Consider the following 22,668-nt stretch of genomic DNA (forward strand, 5'->3'; position numbering starts at 1 on the left):
GCCGAAGTTGATTTTCTTCAAATCACTGATTGAATTCAGCTCTCTCTGTACAGCTGACACAGAGGTCAGGGCGAGGAGCAGAGCTACACAGCACCAAGTGACTCCTCCTGATATCTTCATCATCCTGTATCAAAGTGACATGCAATGTAGATGTCCAAAGGCCTTTATGGAGTAAAAACAAGGAAATGTTTCTAAAAATCTGATGTATAGAAACTAAGTGTCTGTTTCTCAAATGATACAAATAGCTATTCAACATTTAAAAAGTGTGAGACGTTCTAGTCAGAAATGATCAGATATTCGTCTGGACCTTTTTGATGAAATGCAGGAAATGTTTGAATAAAAAAAAAAAAAAACTAAATTAGCTCTCACAAGTATGAGTTGTGTCAACAATATATTTAAATAAAAAATAACATGAATTGAGTTATTATACTTCAGATCTTAGATCACAATATTGAGAGGTTTAATAGGTCTGTCTTTTAAAAATAAGAATGTTGTCATTTGGGAAATAGCTAAAAAAAGTGATATAATTTAGATTTAATCCAAATGTGTTTATTTAATATTAATACACAGTCCTCATTCTGTTTAAATATGCATTTGTATATTGATTGTTGTTATTATGAGGCTTCAGCAGACTGAGTTAATGAAATCAACTGATGATTGCCGTCTACTGTACTTAGTTCAAAAGTAGTTTTTACTCGGCAGATCCTTGTTAAGCTGCGATGCAGAGCAAGTACCACAGAGGAGAACACTAAAAGAAAACGTTACCAATATTGTGAAATAGTGCCCAAGTAAATAATTAATAGAAATAATGTTTAGAAAATGACAGTACTAACCTGCTTTATTTGGTTGCCTTCAAGTATCTGGTCTCTGTAAATCTGTGAAAGCATGCAACACCCCTTATTTGGTTTCAGGTTTGCAGTAAATGTAACGGATGTTGCTGCTGGTTACAGGATGTTTGATCATACAGCTGATTGGATGAAATGTATTCAAGAAAAGGGAAGTGGTACAGCCTCTCAGGGTTTTGTTAGAGTTTAGAGAGGGATGATTCTGTAAAGAGAAGTCATTCTGTTTGTGTGTTAAGTTCCACAGTGAGTCAAAGGAATTTTTATAGTGTCAAGCTTATTATTAAACTGTATTCACTTATCGCAGAATCATTTCTTCATTTATATTGCTTAAGTGGCCTTTTATTGAGAAATGCGCCCTTGCTGTATAGAGCAAAGGACAGCCAGGATCCTTCAGTTATCACAACAACAACTCGCCTGTTTCAATTGTATTAAGGCTTACAGTTACTCTTTGGAAGGAGCTTTGCCTATCTGAAGTACAGGTGGGTGCAGTCTCAGGTGCCAGCTGTCAGCTCTTCTGAATCCTCTGGCCCCTTTACATGTCCACGAAGATGCTTTTATATGCCAGTTCAAGATAATTGCATCACAGCCAAGAAGGCCACTGCCAGAGCCACGCCCCTTTTAGCTTCAGTTCAGCTCGTCAGTGTTTGGGATTGTCTGAAGAACAAAGACACATTAAAATGTCTGTAGGATTCTAATTCAGTTTCGTTTAACTAAAAATGAATACACCAATATCAGTCTGACATAAACTATAGTTTATTCAATCCATTTTACAAAACAACACATTTAATGAAATACACCCCTGTTATATATATTTTTCTTTTAAGTCGATACATTATTTGTAAAAGCTTTCATAGCACACAGCTTAAGATGTGTTTTATTATCACCACAACTTCAATCCCCGCACTGTAATATCATGCACACAATCATAATATACCCTACTTAGACTCATCCCTAACATGTTTGTATATGAGTTAACATGTTTGTATTATATTAATTAACTGTTGACCTGCTATTTAGGGTTGTGTATATGTATATATATTGGATTAACACATTATTTGCACTTTCTCGTTATCTTAGACTTTTATAATTTGCACTCCTCCCACTTTGTATTGCAACTGCTGCACAGCAATTAACTCGAAGAAAAAAAAAAGTTGTGTATATGTATATATATTGGATTAACACATTATTTGCACTTTCTCGTTATCTTAGACTTTTATAATTTGCACTCCTCCCACTTTGTATTGCAACTGCTGCACAGCAATTAACTCGAAGAAAAAAAAAAGTTCTAACTTATCATATCTTTCCTGTAGACCAAAAATATACTATGATACACAATGAAATTAAACATATGCATGCAATACAACAAATGCAACAAACACAACGGAATGACCTCCGGACGTTGATCCGTGGTACTGAGATGAGGTTTCCTGTTGTCTTGCTGGCTTCGTGGTCTTCATCGTCGTTGAAATTCACCACAACGTCACCAAAGTTTGGAAAAATTCTAGGAATATAGCTGTCTATCCCATTCCAAGGATTTCTTCTGTTTTCCGGTCGGTTGTTCTGTTGATTAGAGGAGGGCTTTTCCTGGAAAACGATATACAACAGCAGTCCAAGGCAAGCAAGTTCACCCCATGTGTTTACAATGTCGAAGTCATCAGCGCCGCTTCCAAAGCGGTTTCTGAGATGCATCAGTTGCTGTTGGTTTTGTCCCACAGCAAACTCTCTGATCTGTCTCAGGAGGTTAATAGTGATCCTGTATGTGTGATCTGGATCATAAGGTGTGCCCTGATTTTCATTAGTGTCGTAATGCTGTGTGATAAACACTCTCACTATCCTCCAGTGCGCTCGCCCTTCTATGTTTGGGTCTCTGACTCGAGCTATGATCCTGTCCCTGTTCTCTCCCACATACTGCCTTCGGGGATGCACTACATAAGGAGGAAGTTGGATCGGTGCTTCTCTATAGAGATTTCCTATAGTGTAGTAGCGGTGTTGATTTCCCCGAGGCAGTGGGTCCAGCAGCCCCTCAAAGTTACCATAATGGTGTGAGCCATAATCTCCACTGTTTGGGTCAAAGGCTAGCCGTATAATATCGTTGTTGTCGATGTCGATCTTGTTGGCAAACCAGTGGAGCAGCAGAAGACTGTGCTTGGGCACAGATTGGCGAAAGTTGATATGCTTCAAATCATCGATTGAATCAAGCTCCTTCTGTACAGCCGACACAGAGGTCAGGGCGAGGAGCAGAGCTACACAGCACCAAGTGATTCTTCCTGACATCTTCATCATCCTGTATAGATATTTCAAAAAGATTCAATTATTTATCCATACTGTAGATTTCGATCCATAATAAATTTGATGTTTTGATCAGTAAGGTAGCCATATACACATTGAAATGGTTTTGCTTGTGGTTATCAACCCTCCTGGTCCTTCTGAGCAATACGATGTTTGGCCAGTATTGAGAAGAAATTCAAAGTTCTTTAGCAATTCATTAAAAATGAGAGTATCTGCCAAAGTTAGTCTTTTGAATACAACATTCCCTCCTCATGTTTCAATGAACCTTGTTTCCTTGTTGGGTTGTGATGAAGGGAGAGTAACACAAAGAGGAACATACACAAACAAAAATGTAATCAGGAAATGAAATGGCTCACCTGCGTTAGTCTGCTGTCGTCAAATATTCGATCTCTGTGATTGTGCCAGGTTAGGTGAATCTCTTTCTCTGTAAAGGAATCTAGCAAAACAAGTGTTGCTGGTGGTTGCAGGAAATGTGATCATACAGATGTTTGGATAATACTTCCTTCTGTATTCTTATAAAGAAAACAATAACTTCCTTTCGGGGCTTTGTTACAAGCCATGTGTCTGTAAAAATCAGAATAATGAGCAGGTTTATGAGGGATCAGCCTGTCAGGTCCCTAAGCGTAAGCATGTCCTTTGGACTGCAGGGTGATAATCTTGGAGATTTTATAATGGGGCCTGGCTTATTATTAGCCAATCCATTTTATTTATATAGCACATTTAAAAACAACAGAGTTGAACAAAGTGCTGTACATCAACAACTGTATAAAAACATAGCATAAATACATAAAAACAGACAGGACATGAAACAAATGTAATACACGAGACAATGAAGCCAGATCAGAAGCCACCGACTGAAAAACTCTCCTATATGACGTAAAAACAATACAAAACACTAGTAAGGTAAAAAAACAAAACACATTTAACAGCACAAGTGTCACCTGGTCTGTACAGTAAAAGCCAGGGAAAATAAGTGGGTTTTTAAACGAGATTTAAAAACAGGCAGAGTTGGAGCAAGTCTAACCTGGAGGGGTAATTCTTTCCATAACTTTGGAGCTGCAACAGCAAAGGCTCTGTCTCCCCGCTGCTTTAGCCTCGATTTTGGGACTTCCAGAAGGAGTCTGTCAGCAGACCTCAGTGACCGTGTGGTTTGTATGGTTTTAAAAGATCTGCTAGGTACGGTGGGGCTAAACCGTTTAGGGCCTTGTATGCGAACAGTAACATTTTAAATTGTATTCTAAAATGCCAGTATTTACTCGTCACAAATACATTTCAAATTGCATTAAATAAATGTTGCATAGGCTGCTGTTTCGCTAATATTCTTTAATAAAAATGTTTGTGGTGTAATTTTCTACAAGTGACTCTTCCATATTTTCTCTCAACCTATTTTTACTATGACTGTCCTCTTGAATACTTAAGTTGCAATATCTGTGTCACCACTCTTGATCACCACATTTGAGGGATCTATTGCTTAAAAGTGACTCCCCCTAATTAATTGTAATCTAAATTCCCAATTTATTAGTTTTTTCTCTTCGTCTGTTTTGGTTTTGTTGGTTTTATTACATGTTTTGCCGTTAATGTGTTTGTATTGTCTCACCCTGTAACTTCTGAAAAATAAAAAAATATTGAAATGAAAAATAAAAAATAAAAAAATAAAATGCAATAAGAGGTATACAAAAAATACAAACATAATGCAGATTACAAAAGCGTTGCCGTCAGCCTTATTATTTTGCCTGTTTCCTAAAATGTAGACATTTTGTGGGATGGGTTTGTTCTCTGGTGCATTGTTGTTTTGTGGTTTAGGGTCCTTTTGCTTTAGGCACTTTTGTGGTGTATGGATGATTTGTGGTGTATGGATGATTTGTGGTGTGTGGATGCTTTGTGGTGTATGGATTATTTGTGGTGTATGGGAAATTTGTTTTTGTGGTGTAGGTTTGATTGGTAGTGTATGGATGATTTGTGGTGTAGGGATTATTTGTGGTCTATGGATGCTTTGTGGTGTAGGGATGCTTTGTGGTGTAAGGATGCTTTGTGGTCTATGGATGGTTTGTGGTCTATGGATGGTTTGTGGTGTAAGGATGCTTTGTGGTCTATGGATGGTTTGTGGTGTAGGGATGCTTTGTGGTGTAAGGATGCTTTGTGGTGTAGGTTTGATTTGTGGTGTATGTTTGCTTTCAGCTCTGATGTTGTCTTCTGGTTTGTTGTAGATTTTTGATCGGTTGTTCTGTTGCTTAGAGGAGTGCTTTTCCTGGATCACAATATACAACAGCAGTCCAAGGCATGCAAGTTCACCCCATGTGTTTACAATGTCCAAATGATCAGCGTTGCTTCCAAAGCGGTTTCTGAGAGGCATCAGTGGCTGATGATTTTCTCCCACAGAAAACTCTCTGATCTCTCTCAGGAGGTTAGTGGTGATGCTGTAGGTATGATCTGGATTATATTCCCCCTGATGTGGAATATGCTGTGTGATATACACTTGGTCTATTATTGGCCAAAGTTGCCATCCTGAGTTTGGCTCCCTGACACGAATAACGATCCTGTCCATGTTTCTTCCCACATACTCTCCTGGGGGTTCGACAACATAAGGAGGAAGTGGAATGGACGTTTCCTGATGTAGATTTCCAATAGTGTAGTACCTGTATTGATTTCCCTGAGGCAGTGGGTCCAGCAGCCCCTCAAAGTTGCCATAATGATGTGAGCCATAATCTCCACTGTCTGGGTCAAATGTCAGCTCTATGACATCATCCTCATCGATGTTAACTGTGTTGGCAAACCAGTGGAGCAGCAGAAGACTGTGCTTGGGCACAGATTGGTCAAAGTTGATTTTCTTCAAATCACTGATTGAATCGAGCTCTTTCTGTACAGCCAACAGAGAGGTCAGGGCGAGGAGCAGAGCTACACAGCTCCAAGTGACTCTTCCTGATATCTTCACCATCCTGTATAAATATTATTCATTATTCATTATTCATTCATGCTGAACATTCTCAATACATACATACCTACATTAATGTGGAACTAGAGCTGCATCTGATGATTTTCATGACATGGTCTATTTTATTTTTCTTAATAATTGTTTCTTACACCTGAAGTATATCCTTACCAATGGCCACTTGGCTATCCTTCAATTAACATTGAAACAGGTTAACCAGGTTAACCCCATGACACATACATTAAATGTGGTAAAATGTTTGCAAGAAACAGCGTCTGAGGTAGGGCTGCACGATATTGGAAAAAACTGATATTGCGATATATATTTTTCCCCTGCGATATATATATATATATATATATATATATATATATATATATCTCGTGTGTGTGTGTGTGTGTGTGTGTGTGTGTGTGGCCCGAGAGAGAGACCTTACGTGCATTGTTGTTGTTAGCATCTGGTGCTAGCTAGCTGCGCTAACGGATATAAGGAGCTGTTTAAATGAAAACAGAGGAGCGACATTTCGCCACAACTGCGCCGAGCACTTGACTTTATGCAGGAAGCCAGACAGTGGGACATTGTACGAGAAGTCAGCACACTCAGCACGGATAGTGTGCAACATGATTGCAGCGTCCAGGCAGCTCCGGTTCGAGCATATGCCTTGAGTTGCAAAACTGGCAAACTTCTTGCCTTTTTCAAAAGCCTCGTCGATAGGTAAAAGCCCCGGTGCCTTTGCAGCTGGCTTTGGATTTGCCGCTAGTTTAGCAGCGCAGGCGTCTTCGTACGCTTTTAACATACCATCGTAGCGATGGCGATGTTTCAGGTGACTGATCAGGTTCGAAGTATTGTAGCTCGTTGCCTTTTTCCCTCCTCGTGGAACTTCTGCATCCCATTTGTTACAAACAGCAAGCGAACTTTCAAACTCTGAAACTTTGAAATAGTCCCATACTACCGACGACATGTTTGTTTACTGTCCTGGCTTCACGGCCGCACACCATTTACGTCACAGCCAGGCATGAGTTGGGGAGCGCTGGATTTGTGAAGAACTCCCCTCTTCCTAAACCACTAATACCACAGTACTGGCAAAACGGGAGGAGCCGAGTGAAAAACAAGCGCCCCTCATCCCAATCCACCCACACCGCAGTATTTTTTTCTTTTTTTTTTACCCAAAAATGATATATTGTATATTATCGGGGCTATTAATACTTGTATCGGGTTTATCGAGATAAAGTCATAATTCCTAATATCGGACCGATAATTATCGTGCATCCCTAGTTTGCTTTGGAGATTTGATCGTGATTGGTGTTTTTTTTTTTACACGGACACAATCATTTAAAATGTTTTACTATGTTCAATCTGAATTTACTTTAAAATAAAAAAAATCTATATTGATTCTGACTTTTCTACATCCAACTCACAGGTTTATCATTGCTTTGAGAAAAAATATGATTTATTTACCCCTTTTTAGAAGTGAAGATAATAGTCATTTGTTCTGGGAATGTCCTTTTCGAGCCTGAGGCCTGACAAACGGGCTTAACAGGTTAAACTTGATAAGAATGATGATGATAATGACATTATGTTTCTTCCTGCTTATAAGTGACAACCAAAGCCAGTATTATGGAGAAATCAACAGTCCTTGCTCTTTGCAAAGTGTATTTGTAAGTGTATCTAAAGTAATGAGGCTTCAGCAGCATTATTTATAAAGTGAAATGTGTATAAGTTCTAAGTGCCAAATACCCTCTTCAGTTCAAATAGACAGCATTTCCTTGTTCAGTTGCAGTGAAGGAAAAGTAACACAAAAAGGAAAGATCATTAAGAAAAAAACTTTACTTCAAATCTTCATCAAAGATTTGGAACAGTGCCATAGTTAATACTATAAACAAGTAATCACAACAAACAACTCACCTGCTTTAGTCTGCTGTGGTATCAAATCTCTGTTGATGTGAGATTGGGTGTGTCTCACCTGCTAGGATACTGTGTCGCTATAAATACAACTTGAAAAAGGGTTGGATGGGGTGTGGAAGGGAGGTTATAATAGTTGACTTCCATTTATAACTTCATGTTTTATTTTTTCCAATATGAAATATTGGAATGAAGTTTCAGACTTACATTTTTTGTATACATATATAAAAAAAATCTAATGTGATGAATGTTGCCTATTTCGGACTATGCACAGTAGAGTGATCCAGCAAATAAGGGTTGTGAGATGAAGATGACCTGAAACACATTTTTCACAACTGGATTTGAACCAAGCCAAGTGGTTTTAGACCATGTGGTTAGAAGCTCCCAGAGCTTATTTTGTTTTTAAAATGTTATACTGATTCATCAAAAATGTTTCTATTCATAGGGGGCCATATATTCCTTCTTTTTTTTAACAATCTTAGTCAGTCTTCGCAAAATAATTGAAGCTTCTTGTGATGCCCCTTTTCAACAGTTGGCAAAATATAGTTAATCTAAAACAATGTTTGGACCAAAACTGTATAGATTTATTTTCTAAACTATATGTGACTCTACCCTGATTCTCAGTAGAAGGAGGAATAGTTCAAGCTGTGAAACGATGATGTTCAACTTCCCTGTACAGCTGCCTGCACATCTGCAACTCCACCTGCAACCAGCAGAAGGTGCTGTCTCACAGGCCTCACACACCTGGAAGGTATCGAGCCTGGAGGTTGTGTAAACCTTTAGTCCATTAAACATCACTTAAAGCAACATTATGGTAATCAGCTTTTTAGCAGTTGGCATGGCTTTTGAAAATGTTTTGAACCAGAAGTGTATATATATTTTTTTTTTAAGTGGATTTCTGTGAAGCCTCAATAAATACATTCAGATGCTAACACACAGACACACACTCAAGCTTATCTTGATATCCTGTATGGAGATGTTTATACTTCCCATGGGAAAGGCAGAAAAAAGAACAAAACGCACACAAAAGAAAGCTTTAGTTTCTCTGTGGTCTCCACCCACATCTTTCACATGGACAGCACAAGAGCATCATTCAAAGGATGCTGTATATCAATACTCTCCTGAGTATTTTTTCATATTTTAATCATAAGTCATACATTTTGAAAAATAAAAGCATCCCAATTCACTGCAATGCTTATTTAGTCCTTTTGTCCTTTTGTATTATATGTTGTATTCTTAATTATGAAACAATGACTTCACATGCACTCTCTCTGTAGGGTTATTATTACATATAATGCACCCAATGAGTCATTCTTTCTCTTTCCATCATGATTCTGTGTCAAGATCTTGTACAGCTGCAAGGAACGCTGTCAGGGGTCAGCCAGGCAGCCTGTCCTCCGCCTGCCAATACATGACACCATCTTGGCTCGGCACAGCCCAAAAACAACAGCCCCCCCCATAGGCTTTCTGTCGCTTCATCCCCCGTCTCCTCCAAATCTGTTTTATCTCAGATGGCCATGTCCACAGCAGGGCAACAACTCTAGAACAAAGGCGCAGGCCAAGTCATGTCGGAGCAAACAAATGATGGCTGCCTCACTCTGCATGCATGCAGGGTTCACCCAGGAGTCAGTGATTCTAAGAAGTGAGGAGGGAATAGAAATCTATTATTTTGTATCAAAGAAAAGTTCTTTTTTAACCTATTAATAACATCTGTGAAGACATGTCAGCTTGCATAGCTTTAGAGTTGTTACAAAGTTAGAAGATCAGGGTATGTCTGGTTTCACGACACAGATCTGAACTCTCGAGCTCAGTGACTTTGACTCAAGAGTTTGCTGTAAGAAAGAGAAAGACAAGCCTGAGTTATTGGTGTGCACGGAAGGTGGGACAAAAGTTGGACTCCAGAGAGGCAGCGCATCTGAAAAGAGGCACAAACGAAATAATGTTGAGAGCATCAGAGTTGGCAAGTTATGTTTGCACATGGATTTTCAGGCTTTTCATTTATCTTTTTAAGCATCAGGGCACCACGGCACCTCCAAATCACAGGTACAGCTTCCATATTCAATTTATTGAGTTTGGGTGTTAAATGTTTTGAATTGAGGGGCAAAGGACAATAAGATAATGCTGTTATTTTTCTCTGTTTGTAACGTAGAAGGTACTTTTTTCTTATCTTTTTCATTTCCTCGCACTGTAGCCTGCTTTATCTACGTGAAGATAAGACTAGCACAGTGCTTGTATAATATCCTCCTGACAACATTGTATATCTGCATCATCCACAAGTAGCTTTGTAGTTTGCTGTTTGTTGCCAAAAATGGAGCTGATGTGATTTAATACGGAGTGTAGCAAACCCACTTTAGCAGCATCGGAACATACCGTCATTGTTATCTACATTTTAGTATCTCCAGTTTAAACACTGGGCTTTTATTGGGGCGATAAAGTGGAGTTTCAGAAAGGGGGAGATGAAAAGAGAGAAGGCAAAGACAGAACAGTTTTAGACAGGCTGTAGTTTGGGGGAAATGGACCGGTTCCCACATTGTAAAACTAAGTATAACAAGGGTTTATTTTAACTCCCTATTTGGTAAGAGCTGCTTTTTGTCACACTTACCATCTCTGTGTGTGTGTGTTGGGTTATGGTATCTTGTGTTTTTATATATTGCATGTTGAAAAAGTGCAGAATTTCAAAGGCCCATAACAAAGCTTCAGATTGGTTAGAGGGAGATATACTCTGCACTGACTACAGCTATCCTTTAACACTGAGGGGCCGGCGTGTGCGGGGAGAACGGTTTATCTTGGCAGAAAAGACTGTGTGTATGTTTGTAATTAAAGAAAACAAATCAATCTTTCTAGCCTGTTGTGCCTGCTTTTTCAGAAACATGACTCTTCATCTCAAGGTATTCCAGGTGCTGCCCTGTGTGTGTGCATATGTACGTGTGTGTGTACATCTGTGTGTTCATGTGGCTGTAAGGTTGCACTCAAGCCCCTGCACTGGTGTATAATTACACTTCCTGTGAGACTGGAGACAGCTGTTTGCTCTCCTCTTTAATCACACAAATACATACTCTATAAGAATAGTAATCAGCCAAACTAATTGGTTTGTTCCCAGGTTTTTAGAAAGAAGTAAGTGAAGGCTGCCCTTCTCACTGTTGAACAAAAACAATCTGCACATGTGGATGTTCTTTTGAGTTGTAATATCCTTCAACTTTAATTTCTTCTCTTTAGGTTCCCCTATAAACTATGATGATGTAGAAAAAATGTGACTTTATTTGCTGCCATCTTTTTTAAAGATTATAAATGACTGCAATGCCATTTTCTTAATGTCTTTCGTTTTTTGTAAAGCACTTTGAATTGCCTTGTGTTGAAAAGTGCTATATAAATAAACTTGCCTTGCATGCATAAGCATTGCTGGCTTGGCTCTCTACTCTATTTTTATAGTGATAATACGTTTTTTTTTAAATCGTGTTCATCAGTGAGATGAAGTGAGAATGTTTTGGCAGGGTTATTGGCTATTGCCAAAACATGTCCGTTTAGTTGCTGTGGAATTATGCAATAGCTCAACCTTTTCAGCATTTGTTTCCTTTTGGAGAAATAACAAATGTCTCCATATCCTCTGCTCGTTCTCAGCAGCACCCACTAAAGCCTAAACACAGTTCACTGAAGGAAAGTAATGCCTTTGGAATGTGAAACTAACATATTGCTGCTATAGAGTAGGTTCTTTGTGAGATGTCTAGCACCAAAATGTTTTGTAGTTTCATGAAAACTAAAAGCATAGTTGATCAGAGCACCTCCAAATGAATGACCAAGGGAATCCCAGTTTGATGTGACGTGTCTCAGGTCCGTGTGAGAGGAATGAATGGGATGTGGTGAATGCAGAGCCTGAGGAGCAGATGAGAGGGTCAGGTCAGATAATTAGGGTTGTAAATGATTCTCAAAGTTTAGGACGGGGACATTCATCTGGCCCAAAGGCTCGTTCAACATCAGTGAGTGTAGATGTTTGCACACAGATCTGCTTTAGTCTCTCTATCAAGTAATGCCACAACCTCTCTATGTTAAGCTCATTTAGTTAGTTTACCTTTACAAAATGTTTAAATATGCTACTTTTTTATAGTAAAAGATCACTTTTTTGGTGCATAAACGTTGGGTTTTTGTTTTGCTTGTAAAAGGGTGGGTTTCAAGAAGGAAGTGGGCGTGTCTTGTGACCTTTCGTGCTGAGTCACATGACAGGCCTGGGTGGGAGGGGCAGGCGGGGAGCTTCCACAGCCACAGCAGCGCTAGGCCTCTCACTGGAGTGCTGCACTTTGGCAGGGGACACACTAGCACATAGTTCACACACGGTGAGTGTTTTGCATACAGTCGGGTACGTGTGCGCATGGTTGTGTATGAGTGTGTTTGTAAGAAAGCAATCCCAAGTAGAGGGAGTACATGTTGTTTCCTTTATTTTTTCTATGTTGCTCCTCTTCCCTGTAAAAAGAGATTTGATCATCTGTTGTTTTCACATTCTTGACTTGATGGATATCTCTGCATGCCTTCCACGCGTACCTCGGGAACACATCTGTTTATATGGGTCTTAAAGTGACTGTTGTTTTTAGTAGCTTAGTGTCAGGATTGATATGCGAATTGCTGTGTAGTCGTGTTGGCTGCACTGTGAAAAAACCCTTTGGCTTCAGGTATAGGAGTGAGTGTTTCAGTTGTTGCACTCAGGAGGTGCATGTTTTGCATTTACATGTGTGCATGTTGGCAATTACTTTAGTTGAAGTTTTGTATTCCCTATGTCTTTCATCTCCTATATATTGTGTACGTCTGCTCTCTGGCAAGCTTTGTGTTCAGCTAGGCTACATATGTGTATGTGTGTATATATATATACACACACACACACACACACACACACACACACACACACACACACACACACACACACACACACACACACACACACACACACACACACACACACACACACACACACACACACACACACACACACACACACACACACACACACAGAGAGAGGGGGGGATGTTCCATCATGGTGTAGCCCCTACTGTATACGTTCACTTCTCTTCTCTTTCTTCCCTCCTTACATTGTCCATACACTGCACGTTGCTTTGTGACAGTGATCCATTACCAGATCATGTAGCAAGCACTCAGACGTTTGTGTTAGCTCCACACATGTGGTTAGCAGGCTCCTTAGAGTATAAAAGGTAATCATTTAGTTTAACTATTGCTTTGGAAAGTACAGTGAAAGATTATGTGGGCTAATGATAATTGATTAAACAAGTATTTTTTCCTTTCAAGCAGGAAAGACTTCGTATCAAATGTTGACCAAAATCAAAGCATATTCTCTTTATTTTTTAGCTTTTTGTTCATCACATACATCTTCAATTTCACTTTTAAGTACATTTTCATAATGTCTTGTTTTTTTTAATGAGTCTTTCTGCCAGTGTTTAAGTGAGAAAGTAACTCTAGCTCTTGGCCGACTAGCAGCCTTTGGAACAAAGCCGAATCTCTGCATTGTGTCATCCAGGCTTTGTTGTCTGGTGTTGACCTGAGGAATACAAGGCCCTGCTCTCTGATAATATCAAACAGATGGAAAACAGCAACCACCCTTCACCTTTTCAGAGAGTCCCCCGCCTCGGTTTTGCCTCACAAGCATGCAGGCACACTCACTCTGACACACACAGCTGTTGAAAGGAGCTCTGTTGTGGCCCCTGTGCATTGCCAGACGAGAACAGACAGTGTCCTTTCACCAGTGTTTGATGGGACGCTGAAAAGGTCATCGGTACCTTCTGTATCCTGAATGTCTGTGTCTGTTGCAAGTCTGCCAATAACCCAGTGCAGAAAGATTATGTGTCCGTTGTGGAATTCAGCATCATAACTTTGAAATTCAAAATATTTCATGTCTGTAACCTGATCGCTGTAATTTAAAATTGATAAGGTCTGGTCTCTGCAGTTTGACGTGTGGCACATTTCCGAATAGCAAGTTTTTTTAGTTCATGGATGTGCATGGACACATGCATTTTGTAGTAATTATAACAAAGGGTTGTAAAATGTGAGGCATAACAAGTTGTTTTGCTTTACACTTTCACTCAACGTTTAGAAATCATAATATATACTGCCCCATATTTGTCACAAATAGATACTGTGTAAAAAATCGGTAATATATCAACAACAGTCCTTTACTATTTTAGGTATAAAACTTAATCCCTAAATGAAGTGGGTACATCAAAATGTCAAAAAGGATGTTTTGGATCTTTAAAAATAAAGGTTGTCCTGGGGATTGTTATGCTGTATGGAGAGTTGGTAGTACATCTTATTAAGCTGGTGAAGCTCAGGCATTGTTTACTGTTCTGGTTCTTTAATGGTTTTTAAAGTTCTAATACTGATTTGAGCAACAGCCATAGACCTTTTAAAATTACTATGAGTTGTCTCATGGATGACTACTTACCTGCCACAAGTTCTGCAGACGTCTCACCTCTGTGTGATATGACATGTCGAAATATTTCTACAGGAATAGTGCCTGACAAACGACTGCATGTTAAAATCTTGTTTTTTGAGTTTAACGTCTGTCTGTTGATGTGTGGTTAGGTAGGTTGGTTATATGTGAGGACGGAGGTCAGATTCCTGAGCCCCCTGGTCCCGTAGATCAACACTTGCTGTCAGCCGACCATTTAACTGATACACTCTGACCTGCCACTTGGATAAAGAACTGCACTAGATAGCTACCACAGCCGGGCTAATGCCTTAACAACTCCTGTCGGTGAGGGGCTAGCACATAATTGCTAGCTAACTTATTATTCCCCTCTTTGCAAATAGCTTCAGCACATTAACAACTTCCTGATTCAGTGAGGGGTTGTGTACACACACTTATGGGTTAATGTTTAGCACTTTCTTTAGGCTAGAGCAGTGGTTCTCAACTGGTGGGTCGCGGACCCGTTTGGAGTGGGTCGCAGATGTGAGTGAAGAAAAAAGAACATTTTTTTTTGGGAAAAATGTCCACATTTTATTTTGAAGGCCCATTTTCTAACTCTTTGCATGCCGTAGGCGTTGGACTGGAAGTACCGGAGACCATAAACGGTTTCTTAATAAATCAAGATCGTTGCCGGAAGTCCCCACGGAGAATAACTTTGCGGTAGAACTATTCTTTATACATCCATGGGTACAACTTCAGATAAAAATGAACACACAATGAAATATGCCCCCTGGTTTGATGATTGACAGGTCATAGAACAATGGGAGCTATCTACCCTACCCACAATGTAAAGTAATTCACACAGACTCTCTCCGCTTTACTCTTCTCTCTTTGAGGAGCAACAAGTTCAGCTGTCAGAACAAAGTGAAAAACAAACAATGGCATAAAATATTATTAAAATGTTGGGTAGCAATAGATTTATTTATTTTCTTCTCAGAGTGTACCAGAATGCGTAGTTTGTTAGTATTTATATATAGCACTGTACTTCACTTTATTTAATAATGTATGCTGAAAAGCGTATATATTACGGCACCATCTTTGTTGAATAGATTTGAGTGGTTACACATTTCGGGTCTCGATCCTTTGACTAAGGAAAAAGTGGGTCCCAAGGCCTGACCAGTTGAGAACCACTGGGCTAGAGTATTGTTTTCTTAGGCCTACAATTCAGTCAATGCAGGAATGTAGTGTTGTGGTGGAATGTATTTTCTTAATCATAGATTTTGTATTGGAAATGAAAGAAATTAGCCCTGGATATTGGAGGTGGTTGATCTGGTTAAGTGCTATTATTTTGTATATTATTTATGGATTACACTTTGCCTTCTTTTGTAATTGGAGGATGATTTTCTGGTGAGCTGCTTGGTGTCTGAGGAAGTTAAAGAGCCTAGAAAGACAACAGCTCTGTTGTGCACCGCCGCAGTTTGGAGACTGAACACATTCCTCTGACAGTCTAGACAAACCTGTGGGCTTCTACTGTCATTACCGTAATTTGCAAACAGTTCTTAAGGGTCTGAAAAGTTAGCTGCTGAAGCTACTTGCAGGGGCATAGATAAATCCCAGTTGTATAAAAGACTTGATCAAGTAGCGTTCGTTTGTAGCTGAAGGGAGGGGACACGTGTATCATACATGCCCTGACATTCATGCACAAAGAGGACCGTGTAAGAAGGACATGCATAACACTGGTAATTAAAATAAGAGAGCATTACATACAAGTGACACACAGACCACTGCACTCATTGTTCTGTCCAGTCAGGTGACACGATGGGCGAGTCTGACCCTGCAGGGGTCAAAGGGCACATTTCTTCAGAGAGCTCAACGATGAGGACTCTGGGAACTGGGCCTTCCTGCACAAACACTGTGACTTTAATAACACAACAGATCATGTTTGCACTGCCACCACCCCAATTTCCCCCTTTTATTAAGGGATTCACTGTCAGGGGGTGGGAAACTGTGTCTGGTTGCATGTGTGCGTGTTTACATCCCTCCCCTGGGCCTGCCCTAAGCCCATGTGTTCTGGGGTATCTAATTGATTTTGTGCTGGAGGGCTGTTGGAGCTCTAGTTTACAGTAATTTCATGGCCGAACACACTTTATTCTCTTCTCAGTTTGAACCATATCTTCCTCTTAGATGATTAGATTAGTTAGATTAGATTAGTCCACCAGTTTGTGTTTGACATGGAGCCCTAGATAAAAAGTTGAAATGTGTGAGTTCAAGCTGCCTCCCTACATTGAAAGATGTGAATAATAATAATAATAATAATATAGTTTTAAGAATGAAGGGAGTAAATCAGTCTCCCGGATATGAACCCTTCTTGGCCAAAGTTTCCAGTCTTTTTCTTTCTCTGGATTCCTCTCGTGATTCGAGTCAGTTTGTACACAGGGTCAAACCACTGGTTTGTCATAAAGAGACTAACCTCAGCGCCACTCTTTTTCGACCTAAACTGGGAACATGACCTCTGACCTCCTCGCCACGCTGTCAAGATCAACACCCCGGACAGCTGAGGCATGGCGCGGTGGTTTTGACCACATCTCCACTAAACATAGACAACACAGTTGCAGTGCTCTTCATAGTTCTTCTTTCTTTGAAAAGGCAACAAGCAGGGACGAGTTAAATGGGTTTCAACTGTATTTACATCCCTGTTTGAAGGCCTGTGTGTAGTTAGTGAGGAATTACCCAAAAGTGGATTGAATCACAAAGTATTCTGCACATTGTTTCCTCCTCCCCTCCTCCTCCTCCATTCCACACTCCTTCCTCTGTCCTTTTTTCCTGACCTCGGTTTTTTTTAACCTCCCCCTACTCAGTAATACATTTCCTATTTGATTCTCCTCTTTATCTAATGCTTAGCCCCCAAACTCATGCCTTAACCAAACGTTTCTACATGCTTTGACCCTCCCCCTCCCCCTTTTGTCTCCCTTTTCTTCTCTCCAAAATGCTTTTGTTGTAAAGAAAAATGCCTGCCATATTTACAAAAAAGAGAAATCTGATACAGCTGCAAGCAAGAAAAAAAAATCCTTTAGTGCCTGTATTTGAAAACAGAATCACAGCAAACCCAGTAAGTCATACTCTGCTATCCAACTCCTGCAATTAATGTTGATTCAATCGAAACACATTGTCAATGCTGTCAATAACTGGACCTGATGCAGAATACAGGAGAGCTGAGGGATTGTTAACTCTTAAATCAATGATGTATGGTGGGCATGTGAGGTGATTTACAGCCCAAAAAACGCAGTTTAACATCTTAAATATTTCTCTGCAACATGAAAAAAGTGAAATAATATGCAACAATCAAGTTCTTCAGTCATTTGATGTTCTAAAATCAATACTCTAAACTGTTATTTACTCAACTCGACAGAAATGCATGGATCAGGGCTGCATGGATGTGGCTTGACAAGGGATGGCAACACAAACAAACAAGCAACATTTGCATCAAAATGTGATGACAGTGTTGGGGTTAGGATGTGAATAGAGATACATTCCCCTTCCAAGTCTACTTCAAGCCAGTAAGAAGATCACAAAGAAAACACAAAATACAGAACATTGCTCAAACAAGTTGCCACAATTGTTGACAGACAGAAACTCAAAGTCAACTTTATTTTAAATACCTCTATCTCACAATTAATGTAAAACTCTTTCGCTCAAAGTAAGTATTTCAATACGATTTCAAGGCCCTTCAACCGATTGAATAACTGCTATCATTGTATTGATATAGTCACTGAACACTGCTTTTAAGCCCCCTTTTTTTAGTTGGAAGAGGTTAAGAGTTGGGATTTGGTTTTATAGAATTGTATTACTATTAGCCATTTTGAATCCCTGTTGTTCTGTAGGTAGTTTCTTTGGTGTCCATATGTAGTCTCTGCTCTGTGACTTTTATGGTGCGTTTCCACTGCAGCGGGTAGCTCGCTTTAAGCGTGCCGAGCCGTGCGGGGCCCGTTTTTGTTTGCGTTTCCACTTGGCCTAGTTTTGGCCCGGGGCTACTTTTTCACCTTTTTCTGGCCCGACTAAATCGTGGTTCTAGGACCAGGAACAACCAGGCTGAGTCGGGCTGAGTATGCTAAACTAGAGAGAGAATCGCTGGCAAGGGGGCTACAACTACAACAAGATGAACATATTTGACCGTGATTTAATTGTAATACACGTTTCAAAATGATGCCGAAGTAACAACATACTGATACCGGTTAGTAAAAACCATGAATTAATGCTTTGACAAGTCTGCAGACAGACGGCAGGCGAAAAACCTTTTAAAATGCGTGTTTTCTAAATGTAGCTTGGCTAAGCTAACGTTATATATGCTCCGACCGTCCACACTCGCAACAACGGCCTATACAGACATAAATAAACCAGCGACTGTATTCGCCATGACACAGCTGTGAGCTCTGAGTGCTAAGAGCTAATGGCTGTGTTGTTTTTCTGGGGCTCTCATTGAAGATGACGTCACGGCTCCGCCTACACTGCGTTACTATAGTAACTGCCCCAGTTCCTAAACTGTAATGGAAAGCGCAGCATTAAAGTGAGCCGGGCCTAATAAGGCCTAACCAAACCGAGCGAGGCCGAGCGAGGCCTGCAGTGGAAACGCGCCATTAGTAACCCAGTCCTGACTCTCAAAGGTTTTGCTACAGTGAAAACGTGTTTTGCCCCTCACTAATACACGCATCTTAAACATCACATGGATTTGAAGAACTTCTCACATCAGTTGACCTGAGAAAGTCTATCAATAAGTCTATCTACCTATTCAGATACCTGACGTTCCTACAGTATGTGGTGTGTTCTTATCCCTATTTGACCTAGCACTCATTTTGACTGTGCTGAATAAGGTCAGGGTAACGTCCAGCAGCTGGTTAGCCGCTAGGGCCAGACCTTTTTTTCATGTTGAGGTCAAATGTCTTGAGCGTTGGAGGGTCATGCTTCAACCCGCTGTCTCCTGACACCTGTGTTCTCTGGCTAAGCACCATTGTTTCACTTTGGCTGGACTTTGTGCTGAAGCTGCCAGTGTGAATGCCTCTGAGTGATAAATTGTCAGTTTATCCAGATGTTTTACAGTAGGCTACTCCCGAGTCCTTCACCAGCCTGGGTTTACTCTCACTCAAAACAAATGTATTGACGCAGTACGCTTCTCACTGTAGTTTAGTGAAATGGAGGACACAGGACTGAAAAGGTTTACGGCCTGTAGTGAAAATGATTTGCATTGTTTGGTAGCGCTGGGTTTCCCACAGTAATGCTCTCGCACTCTGTGTTCTTCAGTGTGTGTTGTCTGTTTGCCAAGTCTTTTACGGCGTTTGACTCTTCTTTGACTTGGGCAAATGGGCGGTGTGCACTGAAGGACGTTAACGATGCTCTGAAGAGTCTTGCTGCTTCTGTCCGGGAAACCAGCTAGTTAGGATTCAGGATACGCAGACATCTCTATTCTTTTCACTCTGCCTTGGGTGGCTTTCTCTATTTCCATTCTCTCTAGGAGAACAGTGTGTGTTTACGGTTTGTTAAAGGGAACATACACTGTTAACTCAATAGATGTGGGTGGTAATGTTCTCTGAACCCTTTTGAAACAAGGATATGACACTTATTTCAGGACAACACCTTAGTTTTAAAAACAGGTACTGTGACATACAGTAAAGCATTCAAAGCTAGACATACTGCCAATAATAGAGGTCAGATTACAGCGCCAAAAATACTTAGCCATGACTAAAAAAAAACTAAAGGGCGGATATTGTATCACTGATTTGGTGGGTCTACAGTAGGTACGATTTTCTCTAAATGAGTCTATTAATACCTTCTGTAAAAGTCTGTAGAAATATAATGAGCAATGTTCATCACAATTTGCCGAAGCCAAGAGCAGTGTCTTTAACTGGTAATACTCGGTTTACTCTCAACAAGAGATGCAGCAAATTCTCCCAATCAAAAAACTGGAACAACTTAATATTGCACCTTCTTCAGCTCTTAAGATGTGTTCTTGTCTGTTCAGTTTGTTCATAGTATCTATCATTATTCAAAAGAAGAAAGACCAGGTTAATTTTGTTCTAGTGTTTTGCAGCTGTAGTCGCTGTTGGGGTATATTTGAGTACACACTGAGGCTGATTTATCTCAAGTGTCTGTAAACTCCATTCGTTTTATGTCCATTCTCTTTGATGCTGGCATCCTGCCTCAGGTGGGGCTCTCTTGTCGCAGCATTGCCTGTCAAGGTGTGCTAGCCCCTGGCCATCAGCTCTGTTTACAGCACAGAGATGTCAGAGAGAGAGAGAGAGAGAGAGCAACAGTGATGAGGGAAGGATGAAAAGAAACAGTTTGTGCGAGGTAGAGATAAAGATAATAAAAGAGGTGACTTCATCAAAGTTTAGTAAAGGGAGAAAAATGTAATGTTCAGGATAAAAGCCAGATGAACAGTGGGAGGGAGGAAGAAGGCGAAGTTTTAAAAACGGGGGAGTCACACAGGAGAGACAATAGAAAACTAAGAGATGGCTTAGAGAGGGAAACTGATGACAGATGAGATAGGACACTATCAGTGTGTGGAGGGAGGAAAAGGGGGAGAGAGAAAAGACCAGAGCAGAGGTACGGGAATGTGGGAGGTGCGGAGGAGGGGTGGAGGGCAGTAAGTCGCAGTAAGTTGCTGACTGACTGCTGGAACAGGATGGGGAAGTGGTGAGGGAGGCCAGGAGAGCTGCTTCCATAGGTGGGTCTCCATGACACATTAACACACACATACACACACACACACACACACACACACACACACACACACACACACACACACACACACACACACACACAATGGAGCACATTATAAAAAGTAAGACTCGATGTTGAGCATGAACTCGGGTTGAGTTTCCACAGCGGTGTTATTCTTGACTGGATTTCTTCCATTAATCAAGGCGGTGCCAGTTTGAAGTGTGTGGATTTTCTTCTCGTCACTCCCTGTTGATTTTAATTCCCTGAGCGGTACGAGCGAACCAGCTCGTGTTCTGGACTTCGTCTCCTTGTGGCAGGCCAAGTGTTGTGGAGGAAAATCTGTGCCTGAGCTGGAACCCACTAGCTGTCTCATTCTTGGCTGACGGTCCGTGTGTGTGTGTTCATGTTTTCACGGGCTTGTACATGTGTGCATGTCAGCTATTTGATCAAAAACAGGCACGATTATGTGTGTACGAGGTCCACTGTGTTTTTAAAGCCCAAACTCAAGCATGAACTCGTGTGTGTGTGTGTGTGTGTGTGTGTGTGTGTGTGTGTGTGTGTGTGTGTGTGTGTGTGTGTGTGTGTGTGTGTGTGAGTGTGTGTGTGAGCGTGAGTGTGTGTGTGTGTGTGTGTTGTGTGTGTGTGTGTGTGTGTGTGTGTGTGTGTGTGTGTGTGTGTGTGTGTGTGTGTGTGTGTGTGTGTGTGTGTGTGTGTGTGTGTGTGTGTGTGTGTGTGTGTGTGAGTGTGTGTGTGAGTGTGTGTGTGTGTGTGTGTGTGTGTGTGTGTGTGTGTGTGTGTGTGTGTGTGTGTGTGTGTGTGTGTGTGTGTGTGTGTGTGTGTGTCCCAGGCTAACTGGCTGAGCGGATCAGGTTTCAGCCTCAGTGGTCTCCCTCTTTTCCACTCTCACATGAACAGGACAGTAACGCTGCACTGTGCAGAGCGAGGATAAGGGAGGCCTTGTGAGGGGGAGCAGCTGCATGAACTACTGTACTGTACATACACACTGTAAATTCTTCACCTTCGCTGACTTTACACATTGTTAAGCAGAGTTTCAGCCACTTTCCGCATGCACTTTGAGTTTTAAAAGACCTTTTGTGGAAATAAGACATGTTGAATATTCATCTAACAATTGGACTGAACAAGCTGCAGAAATTATGTCCTGCCAAGTGCAAAGTACTTTAATTCTGCAGAGTATATTTTCTTATAGTTTTAATTGTTGATTCAAAAGGCTGCGTTTGATTGAGATCATCCATCTGCTCTGTTTGAATGTCACGGGGTGTGTGTTGTTAAATATTTCTGGTTAGTTTTAGCTTGCTTAGCCACTTTGCTCTCTTCAGCTCAATCCTCCATCAGGTGCATCCAAAGCACCGATGAGGAGGAAGGTTTAATGTGTGTTGTGTTTTTCAAAAAATCAAGAAAATGGAAGGAAAAGTTCAACATTTTAGGAATTACACTTTTGGGAAATCCTAATCATTCCTGATGATGTTGATAGGTTCTCAATGTACTGAGTTTCAAAAAGTCTCCAACTCCTAAATACATTTTCTTTTGTGTCTAACATCTTTTTGAATGTTTTTTTAAATGTATCGGGG

At 40.6% G+C, this 22,668-nt stretch overlaps 2 protein-coding genes across 13 annotated transcripts in view; one reads left to right on the forward strand and one right to left on the reverse strand.

The window, feature by feature from the left end:
* LOC117451529 (septin-9-like) overlaps positions 1-22,668 on the forward strand; it is a 117,942-nt gene that overhangs the window by 85,261 nt on the left and 10,013 nt on the right. Inside the window, exons 1-2 of one of the 12 annotated variants that reach the window (XM_034089872.2) lie at positions 9,513-9,604; positions 9,974-10,005. The exons of 9 other annotated variants lie outside the window; for them this stretch is intronic. In XM_034089872.2, the coding sequence (XP_033945763.1) occupies positions 9,528-9,604; positions 9,974-10,005 (109 nt within the window). In that variant the 5' untranslated portion in view covers positions 9,513-9,527. Of the gene's footprint in view, positions 1-9,512; positions 9,605-9,973; positions 10,006-12,194; positions 12,291-21,015; positions 21,084-22,668 lie in introns of those variants that run through there. 2 more of the 12 variants (XM_034089874.2, XM_034089876.2) reach the window with 2 other exon arrangements.
* Positions 1,470-3,547, reverse strand: LOC139434272 (uncharacterized). The gene is made up of 3 exons (XM_071204141.1): positions 3,491-3,547; positions 2,487-3,129; positions 1,470-1,499 (listed from the first exon to the last, which is right to left on the reverse strand). Exons 2-3 carry the CDS (start codon positions 3,126-3,128, stop codon positions 1,470-1,472), a joined length of 672 nt encoding a protein of 223 aa, XP_071060242.1. The 5' UTR covers position 3,129; positions 3,491-3,547.

The sequence above is a fragment of the Pseudochaenichthys georgianus genome, chromosome 8 (assembly GCF_902827115.2).
Source record: "Pseudochaenichthys georgianus chromosome 8, fPseGeo1.2, whole genome shotgun sequence".
In the NCBI taxonomy this organism is placed as follows: domain Eukaryota; kingdom Metazoa; phylum Chordata; class Actinopteri; order Perciformes; family Channichthyidae; genus Pseudochaenichthys; species Pseudochaenichthys georgianus.